Source organism: Capricornis sumatraensis, chromosome 15, assembly GCF_032405125.1.
Source record: "Capricornis sumatraensis isolate serow.1 chromosome 15, serow.2, whole genome shotgun sequence".
Classification (NCBI taxonomy): Eukaryota; Metazoa; Chordata; class Mammalia; order Artiodactyla; family Bovidae; genus Capricornis; species Capricornis sumatraensis.
The window spans coordinates 19,598,689-19,624,073 of record NC_091083.1 but is presented as its reverse complement, the minus strand read 5'-3'; the positions used below and the strand labels follow the sequence as shown (position 1 = coordinate 19,624,073).

The following is a 25,385-nucleotide window of genomic DNA, read 5'->3' as shown; positions in this document are numbered from 1 at the left end:
GAAGTTTACGAAGTGTGACCTGTTTATCAATGACTAAGTTCCATTAACCTCAGCTTCCAAATGTGAATTCTTACCTCTGGCCCAAGTCAGACGGTCACAACTGCTGCCTGTGCTAGGGGCAGGCAGGGCAGTGTGGGGTGGGGGCAGTCATGGAACCCTGAGCCTATCCCACCAGGCTAGGGGCTCCCACACCCAGAAAGTAAACCTGTGGCTTCCTCAGAACTAGGGTGGGTTTTCAAAATGCTCCTTGAGCCTCAGCAGTCCTGCTCAGCTGGGGAAGTAGCTGGCCTCAAGGGTCCCGAAGAAGTCGTGAGAATCAGGAAAGCCTCCTTGAATTTAAACAGGAGGCAGGGTGAGTCTTCCTGACTCAGACCCCAGTGTGACACCAAGCAGGTAGGCTCTTGGGGGACTATGGCAGACAGATGTAAGGGGTTGCCAAGGACTCAGGGGGCAGAGAGCACCCCAGGGTCACCCAATTCCCTAGGCACCCTCTGCTCCTTAGAGAGACGTATGGTGTTCCCAACCAAGGTCAGAGAATATTGGGTTTGTTTGTCATTGAGGATTTTCAGGTCATTTCTGGAAACCACCATGTCACCCCTCTTTTAGCTTGTTGAACAAAAGGTTTGTGCAGTCTTGATGATAAGAAGCAAGGCCAAAGAGCATCATTCAGAGCCAGGTTTGAACCTAGCAGGGCAGCCTCACCTGGGGTCATCAGTGCCCCCGCTAGAAGGACAATAACCAGGAGGGAGAGTGAGTCTGCTGGTGATAGCAGCGATTAGCATTTCTGGAATCTTAGAATTTGAAATGTGTAGGAGAGTTCTGTACTATTTTTTTTAGTCAAGAGACAGTTTGAAAGGACTGGGAGGTTTTTATGCTGAAAAATGCCCTTCAGCCATCATCCTGTTGCCCAAACTTTGCTCGTGGACAGGTGGGTTTGGTCCCTGACACCAGTTTTTCTCTTAGAGAAGAAGGTGCTTCTGGCGGAGGAGGGCCAGCAGGAGAGGCCCGCGGTCTGTGGTCAGTGAGCAGGCGATGGAGGCACCTCTCTTCTCTGCGGGGCCAAGCAGGGCTCTGACTTCCCCAGGCCACGGCCACTGACAGCCCTGCCTTCTTTTCTCGGATATCTGAAAGCCAGGCTTGTCCAGTGGGTAGATTAGGACAGGATATGGGAACTTGTTCCCCATATTTTGAAGCAGGGAAAAAGAGCCTTCTTGTGAAGAGAAGAAACAAAACCTGTTTGGTGACTTGTCATTTCAATGAAAACATAAGCCTCTCACAGGTGAGCTTTCCCCTTAAGCCTCCCCTTCCTCCTGGTTCACAGGCAGGGAAGAAAAACACCAAACAGCTCACTCGGCTCCTTCAGAGAATGTGGTGACTCTGTGACAAACGTTTCAGGAAAAGTTTCTTGATAAAAGTAAATCGTTTTTATATTTATCTTGTTTTTCTCCATTCCTCTGGAAAGAACTGATTTCTTAGATCACCTGCATAAAAAAACACCCCTATCACATCCTCTGAAAGGTCACATTTCTCATAGCCAGCGCTGCGGGAATTCAGCAAAGAGAATACAGTTTTGTTTTTTTTTTTCTTCTCCATTATGGTTTCTCACAGGATACTGAATATAGTCCCCTGTGCCGTACAGTAGGATATTGGTGTTTATTCTTTCTGTCTATACTAGTTTGCATCTGCTAATCCCAAACTCCCAGTCCATCTCTCCTCTACCCTACCTCCCCCTCGGCAACCACAAAGCCATTCTCTATGTCTGTGAGCCTGTTCCTGTTTCATAGATGAGCTCATCTGAGTTGTGTTTTAGATTCTACATGTAGGTGACATCACATGGTGTTTGTCTTTGTCTGACTGACTTAGTATAATAATCTCTAGGTCCATCCATGTTGCTGCAAATGGCATTCTTCAGAGAATAGTTCTAATTTTTTTAAAAACAAAACAGTCAATCAGTCTTCAGGGTTCCCTTCCATGACTTACCAGTTCTGTGAAACTCTTGGGGAGCCTACATTGGAGGCCACCCAATAGGAACTCTGCGTGAAGAAACCTGTTGAAGTCAGTTTGAAGTCAGCTTGTCGGGGGGAGGGGGAGGGGGAGAGAGAGCAAGAACGCAGCAGCTCCAGCTGAGCCCTCTGGTCTTGAGACTTGAGACATGGGAGGGATACCTCCACCTCTGCCTTTCCTCCACAAGCCTTATAAGAGGGGAATGACCCTGGGCAGACAAAAGCAAAGATCAACATTTCCACCAAATTTGTGAAGATAAGCCATGCACACTAGCCAATAGAGCTGGAGGAGGTGGAGGACGCTGGACTCTTACCCTGGAAACTGCAGGGTATTACCCTTTGCAGATGACTCTGGTTTGCCAGTTTGCACATACCTGCCCAAAAGCAGAGAATCCTCCCTTCCCCCGTTCGTGCTTTTAAGTATTAACTTAAAGAGTTTCATCTTTATCTTAATACTTAAAATCAGTAAAAAAAAAAAAAAAAGTTTCATCTTAATCTTAATGGGGACTAAAATGGGGGTTGATTTACAAGCATCAGTTGAAAAAAAACTGAGCACTTAGGATTCATATTTCCTTTTTGTTACAAGTTTGCTTTGAAATATGGTCCTTAAAATTCCCTTGAAGATGATCCTTTAAGGATGTCCTATCACAGAGTTATGGGAAGGAAACAAATGCCCCTCAGAAAACGAATTGTTTTTGTTAAGGTGATACATACAAATACAAGTTAGTTCATTAGTGGCTAAAATTTGAGCCTTGTACAAGATATACGGCTTTAATTGCTAGGCTTTTGGGCACGAAGTGGCCAGAGTCAGTCAGTATAATTATGAATAAGTAGGTAGAAAACATTATGAATAGACAGAAGGAAAGAATATAACCATTTAAAAGAAAATACCTGAGAATAAGGGTAAAATGCAAAAACAAAGTTGCTTATACTTAAGAGACATCTCTAAATTTATTTTTCAAAAATATCATTATGAGAACAAATATACTAACATACAGTTAAGTTTTAATCACAATGAAGTCATAGGACAAGAAAAAAAGAATCATCAAATATAAGAGATTTTAAAAATGTAAGCCATTTAAAAATACTGTGTGACATGGCATCTCGCTTTATAAAAAGGAAATAACAGCCCCCAAGAATCCTTTAAACAAATCCAACATAAACAGAAGCAAAATAAAAACTATTTTTAAAAACCTGTAAAATCAAAGCACCTATTTAAATTAAGACCACTGAGAATCTATGAGATTATTTCGGGAGGACAAGAGCTAGGCGAGTCACTAAATACTGTCATTCTAAGGAAAACATTACAATCATTTTATGTAACTTACAAGGCAAATTGATACTATGAAAAACACCCTTCACAGCACATTTAGCAGTTTGAGTTTAAATAATACTCAACAGGAAAGAAACAGATTCTGTGACAGTGGCTGAGACATACAACAAAAGAGTGTGACTTTCAAGTGTGGGCCTTCCTGGTCTATTTTTAGAGGTTTTAGACTCCAGCCTGAAATAGTTTGATAATAAAGCTGGTGGTTACAACTCAGCATGGGAGATACTGTATGGGAGAAATCCAGTTTCATGCTGCGTAACCTAGTTTGCTGCTTTTTCCCTTTTAAATTAATCCTGAGATCTTGCCCATGGAACATGGGGGCTGTTAAGACTCTTGTTTCCTTCTGTTTACCAGCCACCTTGGAACATGCAAAACTAAAATTAGGTGATAAAATTAGGTTAAAATTAGGTGATACATGACATCTTTAAAAGTATACTTCATACACACACAAAAAGTATATTTCACTTAAAAAAAAAAACTTTCAGTAAAAAATGAACTCTCATGCCTAGTAGGAAGTTTATTTGGATTATTACTTTAATTGGGAACAGAACACATTGTTGAAGAAAAAGCACTTTAGTTCACAGAAATTTTATGGAGATGTGTCCTTAAAAGACTTCTTGATTAGGAAGTAACAATTTCTGTGGCATCATCTCAACACTGAGATGGTTTGTGTATCAAAAGAATAGGAAGTGATTGAATCTTGCAGTTATGGAACAGGGTTTTAAGAAGTTAATATGTATGTAATAATGTGTGTGCATACCACCTATATCTGTATATGCTGCTAAGTCGCTTCAGTCATGTCCGACTCTGTGTGACCCCATAGACGGCAGCCCACCAGGCTCCCCCATCCCTGGGATTCTCCAGGCAAGAACACTGGAGTGGGTTGCCATTTCCTTTTCCAATGCATGAAAGTGAAAAGTGAAAGTGAAGTCGCTCAGTCGTGTCCAACTCTTCGCGACCCCATGGACCGCAGCCTACCAGGCTCCTCTGTCCATGGGGTTTTCCAGGCAAGAGTACTGGAGTGGGGTGCCATCACCTTCTCTGATATCTGTATATATGTCCCTATAAACATACATTATATACATGTGTATACACAATACATGATCATACACATATCTCCCAGTAACAAAGGCTCTGTACTTTGATAAGACTTTCTTAAAATTACCCCCTTTTCCAAACTGAACCCTTACATTCCATTCTCATAACTCAACATTACAGCAAATCATACTCTAAAGGCTTTAATTTTCAACTAAAAGAAAAAAACCTGGGCAAACCAAATTTTATCAAGAAACAAAGGCATATCTCAGACTAACACATTTTCACCTTTAAAAATCTAACAAAAGACCAAAACAGTACTTTAAGACACTAGGAAAATTGAACAAGCACGTCTTTATTTTCTTGAAAAGAAGGGGAAGTTCCCTTTCTTAGGGAAACGAGTATAAGATCTACACTGGCTTTCCTCTCATGCATTCGAGGATTAAAGGTTAGATCAGAGTCTCAACAACAGCAAAAAAAAAAAATCAGACCCAAATCCCCTTCCTCCTAGATCCAAAAAACATAAGGCATTTACAAATCATAGAAACCTGTAGGTTTTCAAGGTTATTCTCTGAGCTCTTGGAAAAGGGAAGACAAGATGTGGTGCGGGCCCTCTCACATGGAAGGATGTCCCAGCTCGGATGCAGAATGGAGGGGGTCAGCTCGTCTACTGACTCCCAGGCCTTCATCTCTAGTCATCAGCCGGGTACCCAGTTGGGGCTTTGCAGCTGCGCTGCGCGCATGTGCACATCCATTTTTGGCTCTGCGCAACAGACCACCCTGCCTTCCGGGGCGCCCGCTCGCGCTCCATCATAAGTTCTCCTTCAGAAGGCCAAGCTTCCGCAGGGCCTCCCGGCGGGCCTCCTCTGTGGAGCCCCGGCCCGAGAACTGGACAGTGATGCCTTGGGGTCTGAACCCTACAGCCCTGGGGAGCGAGCCTGACCGCTTCCTGGCCGCCTGGCCGCAGTCCGGCTGCTGGGGTGCAAGTCTGCTGGGGAGGGCCGGGTCCGGACGGAAGGTCACTGTCTTCCCGGTGGAGACGAAGGGCCCGGCCTGGCTCCTGAGGACGTCGTGGATGCTCTGGAAGCCGTTGGCCAGCGGCAGGGGCTGTTCTGTCTGCACGCCTCTGGACTGCTGGGCGCCGCGGGCCCCTTCTCGCGTGGGGACAGCCTCCTGGGCCGGGCCTGGCTGGCTCTGTTCGGGAGAGACGCTTCTCTGCTCGGTGGGCTCGCCTCTCTGGGCCCGGTCCTCCGTCTCCCCCAAGGAGAGGAAGGAGACGCCGTTGATGTTGGCCAGGACCTGGGCTTTGCGCTCCTGCACGTTGACTGCGGCCTTGGAGATGGTCTTATTGAAGTCCTTCCCCGCGCTGTTGGTCACGCTGATGTTGCTCGGAAAGCGGTGGATCTTGGGCGCTGGCTGGGACACGTGTCGGTGCCACGGTGAGTGGTCTCCGTGTCGAGGGGCCAGAGAAGCCAGCGTCCTCCATTCTGCAGGCCTGCCCTCTTTGGACGGAGATGTGGGCGAAAGCCCTTCATTCCCTGCCAGCTTCTCAGATATCTTCTGGGCGATGACGAGTGGAGTGGGGACCGAGCGGGTCAGTTTGGGGTGCTCTGCGGGAGGAGTGGGGGGCTCTCTCCTGGGGTGGGCCAGAGCTGCTGCAGGTGAGGCGGGTGGGGAAGATGGCAGGGCCTCAGGCCCTGGGGGGTCTGATGGGGGAGACTTCTCTGCATCCTCTTTCTTGGGTTCAAGGTCAGGGGCGTCTTCCTTTCCAAAAGGGACAGCCCCTGAAAAGTAGCGAGAATCCTCATAAGCTACGGCCATATGTAGAAATAAATGCATCACCTTTCCTTTCCACTGACTTTACAAAGGTCTCAAGGGATGTAATACCAGTTTTAACAGTACCTCCTGTACTAAAGTCCTTCTATGGCCCCTGAACTAGAGAAAGAGAAGGTAGTATGATTCTCGGGATAAAGGAAGTACAAGCCAGAAGCAGTCAGTACCTGGGACGCACAGGAACCATCATCCTGAGACATGTACCAGGAGGAAACCACACCTTAGGTTATAGGGAATTTTTACAAAGGGAAAGGAGGTGGGGTAGTTTGTGGTACCCACCAACCCCTCCCTCAGATCCTCTAGGTAAAGGATAGTTGGATGTGTCCCTCTCCTCCAGAAATAGAAATGTTTCCGGACAGCCTCTGATAGAGGTTACTATGCCAACCTGTGAACCTTTACTATTAATATAGTCTAACATGCCTGATCATAGATCACCTAACACTTTTCTGCACTTATACTCATATCTGCTGCAAAATTGGGAACCATGTATTTATCTTTGTATCCTCAGAATCTCACACAATGCCTGCCACCAAATGGGTACTTAAAATTGTGATGAAAACATCATGTTAGAGAATTGATGGGCAAATGGCTTACATTCAAAATGTGTTTTCCTTAGCACAATTATACGATCTGACATGTTTTAAAGATCAGCTGGTTCAAATTTATCTTAGGAATTATTCTTCAGAGAAGTGTGATAAAAACGGGAAATTCATATTTAAGTCTCTTCTTTGAAATTGAGCCCCATATTTGGAACATAAAACCAATAGTATGTGAAATTCTGTGTCATACACAGTGTTGCTTACAAAAAATAAAGGTGTGGGAGGGATATATTTCTAGAGGCATGTGACAAGTGGCAATATTTACAGACAGCAGGGTAAAGATATTTCCCCTCCTATTTTTCCCTCATCTTTCTTCAGTCCTTAACCCCCTGCCCACATTTCCAATATTCTTTCCAACCAGGAAAAAAAAAAAAAAAAAACTAGACGAAAGTGTTCTCCTTGCCCATGCATGCCCCTCAGTTTCTGTCACAGGACTCAAGGGACAAAAAGCAGAGCTTTCCTCTAATGCCACCCTGAGTCAAGCAAAACAGATACTGAGCTGAATTTTTGTTCTGATCGATTTTGTTTTCCTGAACCAGCTGACTTTTCAGTTCAAATACTCCCACCTTGGAATAGGGGTATAATCTTACACAAGAGTGGAGATTAAACCTCTAGGGCTAAAGTACTAGTCTTCTGTATGTTTTCTTTGTAGAATGGAATTGTTACCTGAAGCCATTTCCAGTTCCCTTTCTTTCTTTTATCCACACATGCAATCTGCTTGTTCAACCGATTGGTCTCATTCGTTATTCTCACCCTGTTGGAATTTCCCTTCCTGTGTTGTCATTCTAATAGGCCATGAAAACATCTATTTGGTTGGTCAAACTACAGAGAGGATGCTTCCCCCTTACAAAAAATTTGATCAGCCCCACAAGCTTCACAAGCTTCCGTACAGGCTAGAAACGCAGAGACCACGAGAAGAAGGAGGGCCTCTGTGTCCGGCACCACACAAGGAGCCACGTCAGGGTGCTCCTGTCCTCACCTGTGGTCTCCTTCCCCTCCTCAAGGCTCTCAGGCTCCCCGGCTCCAGGGCCCGGCTGCACCAAGTCCACGACATCCTCTGGCTGGGAGGGAGCGAAAGTGCTCTCTCCCAGAGGCCTCAGAGAGCGCCACTGGGTGTCACCGGCACACAGGACCTGCTCCTCAAAGTCATCTTCCAAGGAATCAATTGTCTCTTCAAAAAACAGGAGGACGTCCTTTTCCTCGTGTGTGAGGTACCTCAGGCTCTCATCATCCTGTACAAAAGGTTTGGGCGTGAGGAATGAGATAAGCCAACAGTGGCTTCACAGAAGGGAAAAAATCCACAACACAGAGATCAATACAGAGCCCAGGGTGGAAATCATGGACCCTCCAACTTCCCACCTGGGGAGAGTGTACCACCCAGGTAACCACTCCGGCACACCTCTGCCTGTGTGTCCCTCACCATTAGACCTGCATGAAAAACGAGGTTGTCCCAAAGTTGTGGCAAATTATGGATCTTAGACAGTTTTGTTCCTCGTGAGTCAACGACAAGAAAGCAATTCTTCAGTACCTCCAGAAGAGGCCTTTTCAACTCACCGCTAACAGATAACACGTGGTTTCCCCTTAGTAACAGTGAGGGGATCTCTGGTTAAAGACGGTGGAGTGAACTTACATATTTATCTCATCTCCCTCCAGAAACCTTACTAAAACAAAAATGGGCTTTATTTTTTTTTAAATACAAGTCACAAAGACAACTGTAATAGGAAAAGAGGTGACAGCAATATTTGGGGAGGTAGACAGCAGAAAGAAAAGTGGGAACTGACGCAAAAGACCCAAGAAAAGTGAATTTTAGTCAGGATCTGGGGGCAGGGGCAGAAACCAACTTCCTGTGGTCTGGGGCTCAGACTTCACAGGGGTCAGCACAGTGTGGGGGTGCTGGGAGGTTCTGGAAGTCTGGCTAAGATGACACTGAAAAGAGCAGAACTGGATGAGAGGCTCTTTCAGAAGCAACTAGGTCACCCAGGCAGAAAACTAGACGTTTATTCTTAAAGAAGGTAAAGGAGGGATCAGAAGGGGTAGGGGCATCAAGCTGAGTTTACGGTGAAGAATCACACTGATAAAGGGGAGTCAGGGAATCAAACTGACCCTCTCTGGGCAGAGGATCAGAAGGACCTTCTCTGGGGAACTGAATGATCCAAGTGCCAAGAGGCTCCAAAAGATCACTCTACCAGTGAAGTCACAGTCAACCACCCCAGCACAGAATATTTATAATCAGTTTAATATCTCACTCTGAAGCATGTGCATATAGCTAATGATCACCAAGCAGGCTAGAAAAACCTTTAAGGAGAAAGACACATCAAAACAAGAAGGAAAAAAAGGCAACTTACAAGAAATAAACCATGCGGAATACTGAAGATTCCAAGAAGATCATGAACATTCTCAGAGAGATCAGAGGAGAGACCGAATCCATAAACTAGAATCTGATGCTACTTTAAAAAACTAGAAGAAAAGAGCTCTTAGATATTAAAATGACAGGAAAAAAAAAAAAAGCCTAGAAATAAACTAGAGTAACTGGAAAAGCACAACAAAAAAGTTAAAAAAAAATTTTTTTTTAAAGCAGAAAATTAGAGAATATGTGTGGGAGGGCCAACAACTGGATAAGAATTCAAGAAACAGGAATCAGGAAAAACAGAGGGGAGGAAATGATCAAAGTAAACAGGCAAGATAATTCAAGGAAATGCCCTTAAACAGAAGGATGCAAGTTTCCAGATCAAAGGGTTGTGAGAACGACCTGATAAACAATAAACCAGTGCTACACCAGGCCCATCCCTTGAAGTTTCAGCCACGGGAGATCAGTTATAAAGTTATAATTAAAATGGTATTTTATCAGTGTACAAAGAGAGAAGACGACGAATGAACAGAGAAGAGAACCTGGAACAGCCTGACCCACGCACCGTCACCTGATTTACAACCAAGGAACCTGCAGTGGGAAAACACTGATCTTTTCAGGCAGTTGTGCTGCAAACAGTGAATCGTGAACTCACACCATACACAGAAGCTCATTCTGATGCACTGTAGTGGGCCTTCAGCCTGTTTTAACAGACCCTCCAGGTAATACTGATGCACTAACATTTGATATGCATTGATCTGGTTTATTTTCTCTCAATAATATCTTGTAGTTTCGAGTGAACAGATTTTACAGTTTTTGTTATTTCTCTTCTTAGGTATTTGATGTTTTGTGATACTGTTAGAAATGGCATCACTTTAAACATATTTTTATTTATTTATTTGGCTGCACTGGCTCCTTGCTGCAGCATGTGGGATCTACTTCCCTGATGAGGGATCGAACCTGGGCCCCCTGCACTGGGAACGGGAATCTTAGCCACTGGACCACGGGATCGCTCAGATATGGCATCACCTTTTAATGTCTTCTAATTGTTGCTGGTCTGTAGAAATACAAGATATACTGACCTTGAAATAAGTAAATTTAACAAACTTGCTGCACAACACTAAGTTTATCTGTAGGTTCTCTTCAGTACTCTGCATATACAGTGGTGTCTGTAAATGAAAGACTTTTATTTCCTCCTTTCCATTCCTCATGCCTTTCATTTTTTTCATTTTGTCTTATTCTACCACCAGGGTCCTCCAGTTAGCTGAACAGGAGTGGCATTTTTGTCTTTTGCCCAATATTAGGGAGAACGTTTTCCATATTTCACCATTAAGCATAGTGTTCGTTGTAGGTTTTTTAAAAAAATGATATTCATCAGATTAAGAAAGCTCTCTTCCATTCCTAGTTTGCTAAGTGTGTTTTTCTTTAAAATAATGAATGGGTTTTAAACTCTGTCAAAGGTTTTTTCTTCCTTTGTTGCAGTGGTTCTCAGCTAGGAGTGATTTTACCCTGCATGGGTCACTGGCAATGTCCAGAGACAATTCTGGTGTCACAGTTTTCTCCTTAATTCTGTTAATGCACTGAAGTACAATGATTGATTTTCAACTATTACCAACCTTGCATTCTTGGAATAAGCCCAACTTGGTTGTGATTCTATCCTTTTTATACATCACTGAGTGTGATTTGCTAATATTTTGTTTAGAATTTTTGCATATATATTAACAAGACAGATAATTTTCATTGTCATCAAGTTTTGTATGTATTTCCTTTTTCAACTTTAAACTTAGAAAACAGTGTGCTCTAAGATTTTAGTTCACAGAGTATCTTTTTGCTCCACTTCTTTTACAAATATTTATTTATTTATTTGGCTGCACCGGGTCTTGGTTGTGGCGCTCGGGATCTTCGATCTTCAGCGCAGCATGCAGGATCTTTAGTTGCATCATGTGAACTCTTAGTTGCGGCGTGTGGGATCTAGTTTCCCGACTAGGGGTCAAACCTGGGCAGCCTGCATTGGGAGTGTGGAGTCTTAGCCACTGGACCACCAAGGAAGTCCCTTTGCTCCACTTCTTTTGAGGCTGAGTGGGGTTGGGGAAGGAACAGACTGATTTTAAGAGCAATTTTTTTTCCAGTTGAAATTGTAATAGTTTCATATTAACTAGATCTCTCTGAATTTGTCAGCTTACATACCTAACAGGTATGTAGCCCCTAAAATGGAGAAGGCAATGGCACCCCACTCCAGTACTCTTGCCTGGAAAATCCCATGGATGGAGGAGCCTGGTAGGCCGCAGTCCATGGGGTCGCTAGGAGTCGGACACGACTGAGCGACTTCCCTTTCACTTTTCACTTTCATGCTTTGGGGAAAGAAATGGCAACCCACTCCAGTGTTCTTGCCTGGAGAATCCCAGGGATGGGGGTGCCTGGTGGGCTGCCGTCTATGGGGTCGCACAGAGTCGGACACGACTGAAGCGACTCAGCAGCAGCAGCAGCAGCCCCTAAAAACTATTTTCCTTCTAATAAGAGCGTTGGTCTGAAGCATGTTAGGAGAGTAGCAGGATACTATAGGGGAAAATGGGCACAATGCATTCCTTATTTAATACTTTTTATTAAGCACTGAACCAAAGAAGAGAGGAGCAGATTTTAAAAGAACCAGTGTAACATCTTAGAAGTCCTCTGTGTCTACAGAATATATGACTAATGGATTCACACTTTATTCTGAGAACTCCAGGATCTGGCCCTACCTGGCTTTTAAATGTCACTCCTACTTCTTTCCCCTTTCTACTCTATAGCAGGGCTGATAAACTTTTTTCTGTAAAGGGCCAGATAATAAACATTTTGAGCTTTGCAGTCTTAATGGTGGCAACTATTCCTCTCTGTCAGTGTGGTGTGAAAGCTACACGAGATACGTACATGAATGAGCTTAGCTTTGTTACAATAAAACTTTATTTACAAAAGCAGGCTGGGGGGCCAGATTTAGTCCACAGGCTGGGGTTTGCTAATTCTTGCCCTATAATCAAATCAGATCACTTGCTATTTCCTACACCTGTTTCTCTGTCAGCAATGCCCATGTCTACACAGCCACAGCTACCTGTCCTTCCTGATCCAATTTAAATGACACCACACCTCCAGCCTACTCCCATAGCATCCACTGAATCATGCATTCAAATATTTGAGCATCTAGTAAGCATTGGGCAATGTAAATACAAGGGTGTAAATGATGTTCTTGCTGTCTGGGTTAGTCCCTTTAATGAGGGCTTCAGACAAGAAAATAAACACTTACTTTAGTGGGTGGAAAAGTGACTATGGGGTGTTGGAGAAACACAGAATGGGCATCAACTCACACTTTTGGGACAAGGAGTCTGATATGGAAAAATTCTGGAGAAGAAATGATTGTCACTAACGTTGAAGAATTGGGTGAAAATTAAACAAAAAGAATCCAGGGATATGTATTTTGGAGAGATCCTGTTGGCCATAGTGTGGAAAACAGGAAAGAGTTCGGACAACTGAACACGGCAACAATTTAGACAAAAGTTAAAGGCACCTAAAGAAGAGCCGTGGTGATGGGAGAAGGAGAGAGAAGGAGATGGAGCCGAGGGATGTTTAACAGGAAGAATCAACTCTTTGTATAAAATTTTATTTTTTCCGGTAGTTGTTCATCACCCATGCATTTCCCCTTTGCTAGACTTTACAGGAAAGACCCACATCTGAGGTATCCATGAACTCTGCAGAGCTGTCGCGTGTCCAGGAGGCAGGCCCTGGAACCATGTGTCAGCTGCCTCCTCACTATGTAGGTCTGTCCTGGTGCTTTGGCCACCAGACACAGAGCTTTCATAACAAATCCAGCAATGCTACTCAATCTGTGATTTTTTTTAGATTTAGTGCATGTTGGTGGGATCATCTCGGTCACAACGTATGGCACAGAGCTTCCTGTCTCCTCTTTCCTGTCTGCCTCAGTCTTGCTGGATTATTGTGCATCCATCATTCAGCACATGCCACCCCTCATGACTCCCAGAGTCACCATAAGACATTTCCCATTTTTCTTCTCTCTATGCAAAGCCAACAAATTGCCAACATCTACTGGATCATAGAAAAAGCAAGAGAATTCCAGATAAAGTTCTGCTTCATTGACTACACTAAAGCCCTTGACTGTGTAGATCACAACAAACTGTGGAAAATTCTTAGAGATGGAAATACTAGACCACCTTACCTGCCTCCTGAGAAACCTGTGTGCAGGTCAAGAAGCAACAGTTAGAACATGGAACAATGGACTAGTTCAAAACTGGGAAAGGAGTACGTCAAGGCTATATATTATCACCCTGCTTATTTAACTTATATGCAGAGTACATCATGAGAAATGTTGGGCTGGATGAAGCACAAACTGGAGTCAAGATTGCTGGGAGGAATATAAATAACCTCAGATATGCAGATGACACCACCCTTATGGCAGAAAGTGAAGAGGAATTAACAGCCTCTTGATGAAGGTGAAAGGGGAGAGTGAAAAAAGATGGCTTAAAACTCAACATTCAAAAAACGAAGATCATGGCATCCAGTCCCATCACTTCATGGCAAATAGATGGGGAAACAATGGAAATAGTGACAGACTATTTTGGTGGACTCCAAAATCACTGCAGATGGTGACTGCAGCCATGAAATTAAAAGACGTTTACTCCTTGGAAGAAAAGCTATGACCAACGTAGACAGCATATTGAAAAGCAGAGACATTACTTTGCCAACAAAGGTCCGTCTAGTCAAGGCTATGGTTTTTCCAGTAGTAACAGATGGATGTGAGAGTTGGACCATAAAGAAAGCTGAGCGCCAGAGAATTGATACTTTTGAACGGTGGTGTTGGAGAAGACTCTTGAGAGTCCCTTGGACTGCAAGGAGATCGAACCAGTCAATTCTAAAGGAAATCAGTCCTGAATATTCATTGGAAGGACTGATATTGAAGCTCCAATACTTTGGCCACCTAATGTGATGAGCTGACTCATTGGAAAAGACCCTGATGCTGGGAAAGATTTGAAGGCAGGAGAAGAGATGACAGAGGATGAGATGGTTGGATGAGAGACTCAATGGACATGAGTTTGAGCAAGCTCCTGGAGATGGTGAAGAACAGGGAAGCCTGATGTGCTGCAGTCCATGGGGTTGCAAAGAGCTGGACATGACTGAGCGACTGAACATGCAAAGCAGTTCAGCTCAGTAATACAGTAACAACAGAAAATGCTGCAAGTCTAAAAGGATTAGGGTTTTTAGCATGATGAAGGCTTCCCTGGTGGCTCTTTACCAGTTGGTACAGAATCTGCCTGTAATGCAGGAGACCCAGGTTCAGTCCCTGGGTTGGGAAAATCCCCTGGAGAAGGAAATGGCAACCCATTCCAGTATTCTTGCCTGGAGAATTCCATAGACAGAGGAGCCTGGTGGGCTATAGTCCATGGGGTTGCAAAGAATCAGACACGACTGAATCAGAGCAACTTTCACTTTTAGCATGACAGATGTCCCTCTAGTTAATAATTACAACCACCACCGATGTCGTTAGGGTGACATGAAAATGCTAACAACCAAGAACAAAGATAAATGTTAAGCCCAACTTTTCATTGAATCAAATGTCTTGGAAAATAAACTACTGCTCTCTACCCTCTTCCTCCTACTTTGACTTTCCCAACTCCGTGTTTCTATTGCCTGGACTTTGAGATAATCTACTTTGGGAGGTACCATGATTTCTGTTTGGTTGGACAGACAGTAGAATTAAATAGGCAGCTGGGCTGGAAGAAACCATCAGCTTAAGACACATGCCCATTTCACACATTAAGTGAGGAGCAGATGTGAGAATGGGGGGCTTCCCTGATGGTCCAGTGGTTAAGACTCTAGGCTGCCAGTTCATGGGGCCTGGGTTCAATCCCTAGCCAAGGAAATTAGATCCCACTTGCTGTGCAGCGCGGCCAAAGATTTAAAACAAACAAAAAAAGTAAGAATGGGTTATATAAACCTGGCACTTCTAATCCATCCTCAGAGCAAGGAGTCCCAACATCAGATTTCATTTGGAGAGTAAGCTTAGGAAGGGAAACTCCCATTCAACCATTTCATGTTGTGCAACAAACTGTGGGACTCGGGCTGAGAGAAGCAACCCAGAGAGCATGCAACCCATCCAGCTCCCTCCCTGAAAGTGTGAAAACTGGCTGCAGAGGTACTGCTGTGACTTCCTAAGTGGCTGAAGTATTTCATAGAGTGGCCAAGGCCAGAACTAGTTCTCTGCTTGCTCTCTGTTCTCTCTAGTCATTTCCCTTTCTAATCACATACTAATCCAAGACCTGTGCTTGGACGCCTGCTCTTTTTGTACATCTGATCCGGAGTTCCTCAAGCTAACATTTCTGCCTCAGTGTTAGTGTAAAACACGAGACATAAGTCATTTTTAATGGGGCAGGTCAGCAGTCGGAGCCCCCAGCCCTGGCAGACTCAGATTCTTGCATCCTCCTCTGTCCAGCCTCTCTCACTCGAGTTAGAGTGTAGAGGGCGGGCTGCGTGACTTGTTCGTGATCAGCCTGGCCTTGAGCCTTGACCAAGGGCCAAACACACCGTGGACTCAGTCTGTTGACTAATTCCCCAAACAAGCCGCTGCCCTCCACATGACCCTGCACTCTGCGTGTACCCAGGAGAGTCAAGGAAGCAGAAACAGAGGGAAGCCCCAGTGCTGAGGGCCAGGAAAGGGGCAGATGGCAGGTGGCCGAGAGAGCTCCCGTCTGTGTCTCTGACCCCGGGAGATGCTGCTGCTGCCTCTCTCAGGCCGGGATGTTAAAGAAGAAGACCTTGGCCTCGGGGGAGCCTGACAGGCAAGGCGGCAAGCACAGGCGCGTCTATGGAGCCAGGAAGTGGACGGGAGGCTGGCCAGGGCCGGGGGCAGTGACTGCTAGTGGGCTCGGGGTTTGTTTTGGATGATGAAGATGTTCTAATTTGGCCGTGATGATGGCTGCACATCTCTGTGAATCTACTAAAAACCACCGAACGGCATACTATAATGGGTGAGCCACAGGGTCTGTGAATTACATGTCAATACAGCTGTCATAATATGTTTAAGAAAGAAAATGCAAGGCAGTGGCCTGGGCGCCCCCACGAGAGGAGGGAAGAGAGCTGGCGTCCTGGTGGGGTGGCCCCTACTTGATCGCTGGTGCTACTGGACAGGAGACATGCTACCTCAGTCCCCGGAAAACTAAGCGGAGAGGGAATGAGGATAAAACACACAGCAGCTTTCTTGGAAAGGGTGAATGGGAGAGAATGTACGTTTGTCCCTATCATTTGGAAGGTGGTAGGCTGACAGAATTGTTTTTTGTTTAAACTCCCCTTCTATCAATGGAGTTTTTATTTTTAAAACGTTTTCCCTCCTAATATTCATTTCCTTTTTTAAAAATTGGAGTATAGTTGCTTTACAATGCTGTGTTAGTTTTCGTACAACAGTGTGAATCAGCCATATATCCCTTGCCTCTTGAGCCTCCCACCCACCCCCATCAATGAAGTTTTTAAAGTGCATATTTGGGCTGTGGAGTAAAGGGAAGTTCTTTATGGCTACAAGTCTCCAGATGATAAAAGAGAAACTAAAAGAACCGTCTAGAAAACCATCTCTCACCTGTGCTACCCTTCCCACCACACTGCCTGCGGGTGTGGTCTACAGGCCTCCCAGGGAAACACTGCTTTGCTTCAAGAACTGGGGCGTACAGACATTTCTACCCTAATCTGTGTACTGTGATGGTGAAGAAATAATTTCTAATGTATTCAAACCAGAAAATTCAAGATGCCAAATCTACTGCTGTAACTGTAACACACAAGTTCAAGTCTCCTAGGAGCAGGACAGATCCCGGTCTCTGCGAGGTCTGCCCTCTCCAGCAAAGATGACAGTGCAGCGTCCCTCTGGTCCCCACAGGGCTCCGAGGGGAACATACTCCCGACCGGACGACAAACTCTTCCAGCGACTCCGACCAGCCATGATAACAGTCAGCAATCCTAGACATCCTTATGGGAATTCTGGGGTGGGACAGGAGATGTGTTTGTAGGGAAATGGGAGAGAGAATAAAACCTTTATATGGTTGAAGAAAAACGTCAAGAAGGCTTAAGACACTCACACTAAAATAGCAGCAGCAGTGTTAGTCGCTCAGTCGTGTCCGACTCTTTGCAACCCCATGGGCTGTAGCCCCCAGGCTCCTCTGTCCAGGGTATTCTCCAGGCAGGAATACTGAAGTGGGTTGCCATTTCCTCCTCCAGGAGATCTTCTGGACCCAGGGATTAAACCTGGGTCTTCGGCATTTCAGACAGATTCTTTACCATCTGAGCCACCAGGGAAGCTCCCAAAACCCCACTTTAAAAAATCCTGAATTAATTCAATTTTGAGGCTTCTTTTCTACCTTCGACTTCTTTTATTTTTTTTTATCTTTTGGCCACACTGCACAGCATATGGGATCTTAGTTCCGCAACCAGGGATCCATCCTGCACCTTCTGTGTTAGAAGGGTGGAGTCTTAACCACTAGACCATCTGGGAAATCCCAGGGTTTTTTATCTTTTGTTTTGCTTTTCTTTTAAACAAAGAAATTGGGTTTAATGGCAGATTAAGATGGTGATAACTCCCTGTGAGGGAGGGGGTAAAAAATGAACCAGCAGAAATCATCTGTGTCTTAAACCAAAAAGAAGGGGGATGGAAATTATGAATGTTGTTGTTGTTCAGTTGCTAAATCCTGTCTGACTCTTTGCGACCCCACGGACCACAGCACACCAGCCTTCCCTGACCTTCACTATCTCCCAGGGTTTGCTCAAACTCATGTCCATTGAGTCGGTGATGCCATCCAACCATCTCATCCTCTGTTGCCCCCTTCTCCTCCTGCCCTCAATGTTTCCCAGCATCAGGGTCTTTTCCATTGAGTCAGCTCTTCGCATCAGGTGGCCAGAGTATTGGGGCTTCAGCATCAGTCCTCCCAATGAATATTCAGAGTTCATTTCCTTTAGGATTGACTGGTTTGATCTCCTTGCTGTACAAGGGTCTCAAGAGTCTTCTCCAGCACCACAATTATGAAATATTATGATGGCTAAAAAATTTCTTGAGATGAACCCAGATCTCCTAACCCCTACTCTCCGGGATTAGGCCACCTTGGGTGTTTGCTTTGGCAGAATCTGAGTTGACGCTCACATTTTCTTTCTACAGACACCAAAATGATCTCCCTGACACCTGAGTAAAGCTTTACTAATTTAAAAACCCACGTCGATGAGAGCCCCCACCCCCGACACATCAACAAGGAGCTGAAACTCAACACAGGGGCAGCAAGAAGAGAACAGGAATCAGTCTCTTCTGTGAATGCCACGCTTACTTTGGCAACCTCATAAGAAAGCCCATAAGTACATGTGGCCTTTCCCACGGTTTCATCACAGGAGTTTAATTATGGTGATTTTTAACTAGTCCCCATTGTAATTTTTCACTATGGTTAACGTAAACCTGTACTTCTGGCCGGAAAGAGACACAAACAAGCCAGTGGGGGATGAGATACGTGTGCAGTTTTGATTACAGATCGAAAGAGTCATGGCTTTGAGGGCTGCCTTGAACTTCTCTGAACTGGCAATGTTATAAAGCGGTCCTGACCGATACGGGAACGCCTTGAGTGCATGGCGTCATGTGTGAGACCCCACATAAGCTTGTCACACGTCCCAGAGCTCCACGCGGCTGTTGGGTCACCACACTGTCAGGTCCCGAAAAGATTAAAGTCGAGTTTTATTCCATCACCTATCTGATCTGGTGTGTAGCAGGCATTTACTACATGTTTACTGAATTGACCTCTCATCAAAGCTATTTGGCTTTGTCTTAAAATAGCCATCCTGTCCAGGAAGTTTGGGGTTCAATCTGGGGAAGGAGCCAGAGCTGAAAGGACAGTGGGGTTGCTACTGACCAGTCTCTTCTCCTTTCCATGCCTCTGTTCTGTGTCTTCTCCTTGAAACTGTCTGGCTACCCGCGTGTCAGATTCTTACTGTCCTGTTTAGACCTCAGTGGAGCCGGTGTGGAGACAGCCTCACCTCCACTTGTTTTACCTTCTCCTTCCACAACTGATGGGTGAGACCAAACAATCTCAGAGGTTTTGGAGAGGGAAGGGGTGGTTAGGAACTGACAACCGCTATCTGATCACAGCCTCATTCTGTGACTTGAGGGCCACAGGATCTGTCTGCTGAGGGACCAGGGAGGGTTTCAAGACAGCTTAAAGGAAAGGGAAAGCGAAGTCACTCAGTCGTGTCCGACTCTTTGCGACCCCATGGACTGTAGCCTACCAGGCTCCTCCATCCCTGGGATTTTCCAGGCAAGGGTATTGGAGTGGGTTGCCATTTCCTTCTCTAGGGGATCTTCCTGACCGAAGGATCAAACCCAGGTCTCCCACATTGCAGGCAGACACTTTACCGTCTGAACTACCAGGGAAGCAGCTTCAGTTCAGTTCAGTTCAGTTCATTTCAGTCGCACAGTCATGTTCAACTCTTTGCAACCCCATGAATGGCAGCACGCCAGGCCTCCCTGTCCATCACCAACTCCCGGAGTTCACTCAGACTCACGTCCATCGAGTCAGTGATGCCATCCAGCCATCTCATCCTCTGTCGTCCCCTTCTCCTGCCCCCAATCCCTTCCAGCATCAGAGTCTTTTCCAATGAGTCAACTCTTCGCATGAGGTGGCCAAAGTACTGGAGTTTCAGCTTCAGCATCATTCCTTCCAAAGAAATCCCAGGGCTGATCTCCTTCAGAATGGACTGGTTGGATCTCCTTGCAGTCCAAGGGACTCTCAAGAGTCTTCTCCAACACCACAGTTCAAAAGCATCTATTCTTCAGCGCTCAGCTTTCTTCACAGTCCAACTCTCACATCCATATATGACCACAGGGAAAACCATAGCCTTGACTAGACAGACCTTTGTTGGCAAAGCAACGTCTCTGCTTTTGAATATGCTATCTAGGTTGGTCATAACTTTTCTTCCAAGGAGTAAGTGTCTTTTAATTTCATGGCTACAGTCACCATCTGCAGTGATTTTGGAGCCCCAAAAAATAAAGTCTGACACTTTTTCCACTGTTTCCCCATCCAGCAGCTTACTGGATATCAAAACTTCAAAAATGTAGCAATGAATTTAGGTCATCAGTTTTGCCCAAGCTAGAGGTAAAAATGAATAGGAAGTATGCTTTGGGACTTGGGATGTTTCCAATCCACTCTCAAAGTGGCACACAAATTATGAAATTCCTTAATTCCTACAGTATTCAGAGGGTCCTGCTCTTTCCAGCTAGCCAAATCATATTCTTTCCTGGAGGACGCTCCAGGGTGCCCACAGGGCAGAAAAGACTTCAGACTGTGTTCTTCAGACAGTCGAAGAACCTAGGGATCCTGGCATGGGGCAGCACTGGTCCCTGGCAGTGAACCCCAGAGGTTTGATGAGATGCGTGAATGTCTGAGATACTCTCCTTAAGAGGTTAAGAATATAGGTCACCTACACCCAAAGCTTCCTTTGTCACCCTGAAGAGCTGTCATTTATGAATGTCTCCAAATCCTTCCTGAACCTTTTGTTTTGAATCCCATCACCTCTTGAGGCTGTAAGTTCCAGAACCACCACAACAACTTTGTATTGTACTGAAGCTGTCCTTACATTTCAGAGGAAAAAGAGACCCTCTTAGTCAAGTGTACAAAGATTTGGTCCACTCGTTCTAGTTCTAGCTGTACATTCTGCTAGAAAATGTTCAGAGGAAGCATTCTTTACGAAAAAAACCAATACATGTACACAACCACAACTAGCCGCTTGAAGGGCTGACTTCTTTTTGGCTGGGCTGGGGCTTCGTTGGGGCACAGGCTTTCCCTAGTTGTGGCGAGGGGGGGCCGCTCTGCAGTTGTGATGCTTGGCCTTCTCACTGCGGTGGCTTCTCTTGCTGCAGAGCACAGGCTCTGGAGCACCTGGGCTTCAGTAGTTGCGGCTCCCGGGCTCCAGAGCACAGACTCAGCAGCTGTGGCCCACGGGCCAAGTTGCTCTGTGGCATGTGGAATCTTCTTCAGTTCAGTTCAGTTCAGTTCAGTTCAATTTAGTCGCTCAGTCGTGTCTGACTCTCTGCGACCCCATGAATGGCAGCACGCCAGGCCTCCCTGTCCATCACCAACTCCCGGAGTTCACTCAGACTCACAGCCAACAAGTCAGTGATGCCATCCAGCCATCTCATCCTCGGTCGTCCCCTTCTCCTCCTGCCCCCAACCCCTCCCAGCATCAGAGTCTTTTCCAATGAGTCAACTCTTCGCATGAGGTGGCCAAAGTCCTGGAGTTTCAGCTTTAGCACCATTCCTTCCAAAGAAATCCCAGGGCTGATCTCCTTCAGAATGGACTGGTTGGATCTCCTTGCAGTCCAAGGGACTCTCAAGAGTCTTCTCCAACACCACAGTTCAAAAGCATCAATTCTTCGGCAGGGAATCAAACCCGTGTCCCCTGCACTGGCGGGCAGACTCTTTACCACTGGACCACCAGGGAAGTTCAACACAACCAACCTCTTGAGTGATAAAGAGTTCATTTACTTCACCTTCCCAGAATAGCCTAGGTCATAACGGCAGCCATGTGGATAGCCACAACAATCCCCTAAGCAGCTCTTTCAATTTTTAACTTGTACTGGCTCAGGAGAAAGGTTTCTAAAGAACAAAGATCTGTTCTCTTCCAGGCAACGGGAGTTTAAAAGCTTTACGATACTCTCGTTTAACATTAGGCATTAATGTTTATCTTCTTCTTAAAATAACCTTTGCTTAAAAGAAATACCCACTTCTATAAAGTGGAATCAGACTGTCTTCTAAAATTTATTTAGCCTCCCTGGGTCTTAGTTGCAGCACATAGGATCTAGTTCCCTGACCAGGGATTGAACCTGGGCCCCCTGCATTGGGAATGCAGAGTCTGAGCTTCAGGGAAGTACCAGAACTTGACTGTGTTTTACTTAAAGAGTCTTACAAGGGGTGCATTTAATCCCATACAATCTGGAGGCCTAAAAACACTATTGCTGATGAATCTTTTATGAGGTCAGAGAATCAAGAACAGAGAGTGTAGAAACTACTACGGTTGATTCTCATTCTAAAGAGACAAATCATAAAAAGACTATGTATTTAGATATATCCTCCACAAATTTGGACTCTTAGAAAGCAGAGTATAAGGATAACAAATTTTTTAAAAACTTAGAGATTCTGTAGTGGTGTAGACAGTTCACCATTCAAGGGAACCAGGGTGCTAATATGGTGTTTTGTAAAAGTCAAATGTTCCACAGGCATTTAGAAAACTCTAGTTGCCATTTAAAATCAAATGCCAGATTTTCTCCATGTATCCGTTCTATCTAAGCAAGATACACAACTGTGAAAGAAAAAGAGATGACAACTAAAGTTGGCCCGATGATTTTTCCATGAAGGGAAATGCTTGAAGCTTAAAAAGAGTCCACTGGTCTAGGTAGAAAGTACTGGAATGGGATGGGAACACATCCTCCATCAGACAGTGAGAAGCAGGTAGGTGAGTGGGGTATGAACCGAATCAAGCAAACGTAATATAAGAATATAACTGAATGACGTGCTTCATAAAAGTATGGATCCCGTAATGCCGTTTCCACAGCTGTTCTCTATTACATAAAAGGATGAACATACAGATGAATCAAATATGTCACAGTGCTACTGTAAGATTTTACCGGATAGAAAAGAGTAGAGGGCAGGCATTCTTTAATTTAAAGTCAAGGTGATGCCCCACAATAAGATGGGTGGAATTACAAAATGGGTGAGATATTGGGTGGGAGGAGGGAGAGTTTTCCTTTTACCATCTCTTCTTCACTGGTCAAAGAAAGACGTTCAGAAGGCTACTGCTAAGAGATGGATAGAAGAGAGAGCACGGGCCCAAACAAGATGAAGAGGCGAAAAGAAGTGGTGCTGTTCTCCACCTGGGCTAACAGGGCACTTGGAGAAGCTGGTACCAGCAATTAGGAAGCACCGGTTAGACACTGGGCATTTCATCTCTACAGTAACCCTGGAGAAAGAAATCACTATCTGTCTCAGCCCCCCACACCTTTTAGAACTGATGGAGAAAGTGATTAAGTAGCTGTTCCAGCTTACAAAGGGAGGCAAATTTAACTTGAACCCAGGCATGTCTCCAATATCCTGTGTTTATTACTATTCTGAGCTGCTTTTCAGGCTACTGAATAGCATCAGTAAAGAAGAAAGCAACTGGAAAAATGCATACAGATTTCTGGGAGGGCTTAAGAGGAATTATAAACACCTTGGGGAATGGCTTTCTGATCTATGCTTGGCTCCACTGTGGAAACTACGTCCCCCAGCACTGAGGCCCACAAATGCCTTCCAGCACAGGCAGCTCAGAGCTGTAAGGCTGTGCTCACCCTGCTCACCTTGACCCCCCTGGGGTTTACAAATGTAAAAGATCAATAGTCTTTCTCATCTTTGAACCGAAAGGTATTTCTAATATTTTACCATAAATACATCCCAGATAAAAGTTTCACAATAAACCATTTCTCCCTGTGACTGTGGAGCTGAAAAATTAACAGACCTCCTTTCAAAGAAGAGCTTTGGTCTCTGAAGATGACTTCCTGGGTCTGACGTCCTGACAAAGAGTCAGCATCACACATGTTCTCCAAATCTGACAGAAGAGGGTATGAAAGCCCCACCTGCCTAGACGGACACTGCATAAAGAGCTTTATTTACATGGTGGTCTCTTACAAACTCCCCAAGTTCATTTCACAGTTTTGCTTCTTCTGATTCAAACACCTCATAGCTGCTCTGGTGACGTTGGTCCCTCTGAAAGGCTCTGTTCCTTTTCTCCTACACCTTTGTGGCCGAGAGTGTGATGCGCCCTGGGGATGAAGGACTTGTCCCCCACCTGTTGGGCATGCTGCTGGTAGGCGGCCCTCAGCTGGCAGTCCCCTTGGGAACTGTCCTGTCAAGGTCGGCCTCCCTCCAGGGGTGTCCCAACCCAGGGCTGATGGCTGAGTAGTGGGCGTCCAGGCTCCATGCTCGGCCCACTGCGAGACAGCTGGAGGGCCTCCCAGCACCAGGGCTTCCTGAGGATCAGCTGAGGCCTTCTCTGGGCCTGCATCACAGCTTCTCTCTCTGCTCAAGTCCTGCTTCCTCTTCCTTCCAGATGCTGAGCCCAGGAATGGGCCTAAGAAGCTTCCTGCATTGTGACCTCCATCTCAGAATCCGCTGCCCCAGGGAGCAAACCCGCAGCCTATTCTGTCAGGATGGACAACAGCCGCCAGAGTGCAGGCTCCACCGGCATCCTCACCTCTGAGAACATGTTTCAGTGTCTGAGCAAAGGGAGAAATCACACACGGGCTCCCCAGGTGGCGCCAGTGGTAAAGAGCCTGCCTGCCAGTGCCAGAGATGTGTTCGATCCCTGGGTCAGAAAGATCCTCTGGAGAAGGGCATGGCAACCCACTCCAGTGCTCTTGCCTGGAGAATCCCATGGACAGAGGAGCCTGGTGGGCTACAGTTCATGGGGTCGCAAAGAATCGGACACAACTGAAGCAACTTAGCCTACATGCACGCAAAAAATCACACACATAGAAGAGACAGAAAGCGTCCTCCATGGGCAGGTTTGCAGAACTCCCTCAGGTCCTGTCTGTCTTTGAGTGTATGAGTGTGAGCCACCCCAGAGGCTATGGTGGGAGGGGGCGTTACACCTCATGTGAAGAAGGGGCCCTGCAGGACTGCACCAGAGATGGAAAAGCAGCGACTTGCCGGCCCCAGATTCAGAGCACTTGACACACCTGGGGCCATGGTCTCTCCCAGGAGGAAGCAGAAGGGATTATTTTTACTTTCTAGCAAAAGGGGTCACGGAACCCTAAGAGGATGCTAAGAGATCTGTCTCAAGCTCAACAAGACAATGAATGTGAAAGACATAAAAATAATTCAAACACTGACATAATATCCACCGCACCTATTTCCTCAGAGACAGAGGTCATCTGACGACCATTCGCAACTTTATTCTCCCCAGGCTCACAGGGCAGCCCTTCAGACTGTGTTCCTCAGTTAGCCGCACCACATTCACATCAGAGCAGGGCTGTTTCCAAGCTGCGCTTTGGAGAACAGATTCCACCAATGACTGGAGTATTAATCTGTATGTCTTCTCTACCTAGTATTTCAACGTGTCTTTTTAAAAAAACAAGTTGTCTGTTTGGGGCTGTGCTGGGTCTTCGTGGCTGTGTGGCCTTTCTCTAGTTGTGGTGAGCAGAGGCTACTCTT

General features: G+C 45.6%; 1 protein-coding gene across 1 annotated transcript in view; it reads right to left on the bottom strand.

Annotated features, from left to right (window-relative positions):
* Positions 1–4,811: 4,811 nt before the first annotated feature.
* The window catches only part of PROSER2 (proline and serine rich 2), a 42,374-nt gene continuing 21,800 nt past the window's right edge, over positions 4,812–25,385 (bottom strand). The window contains exons 3-4 of the mRNA XM_068987651.1: positions 7,780–8,032; positions 4,812–6,152 (exon numbers count right to left, since the gene is read on the bottom strand). Of these exons, the coding sequence (XP_068843752.1) occupies positions 5,179–6,152; positions 7,780–8,032 (1,227 nt within the window). The 3' untranslated portion in view covers positions 4,812–5,178. The remainder of the gene's footprint in view (positions 6,153–7,779; positions 8,033–25,385) is intronic.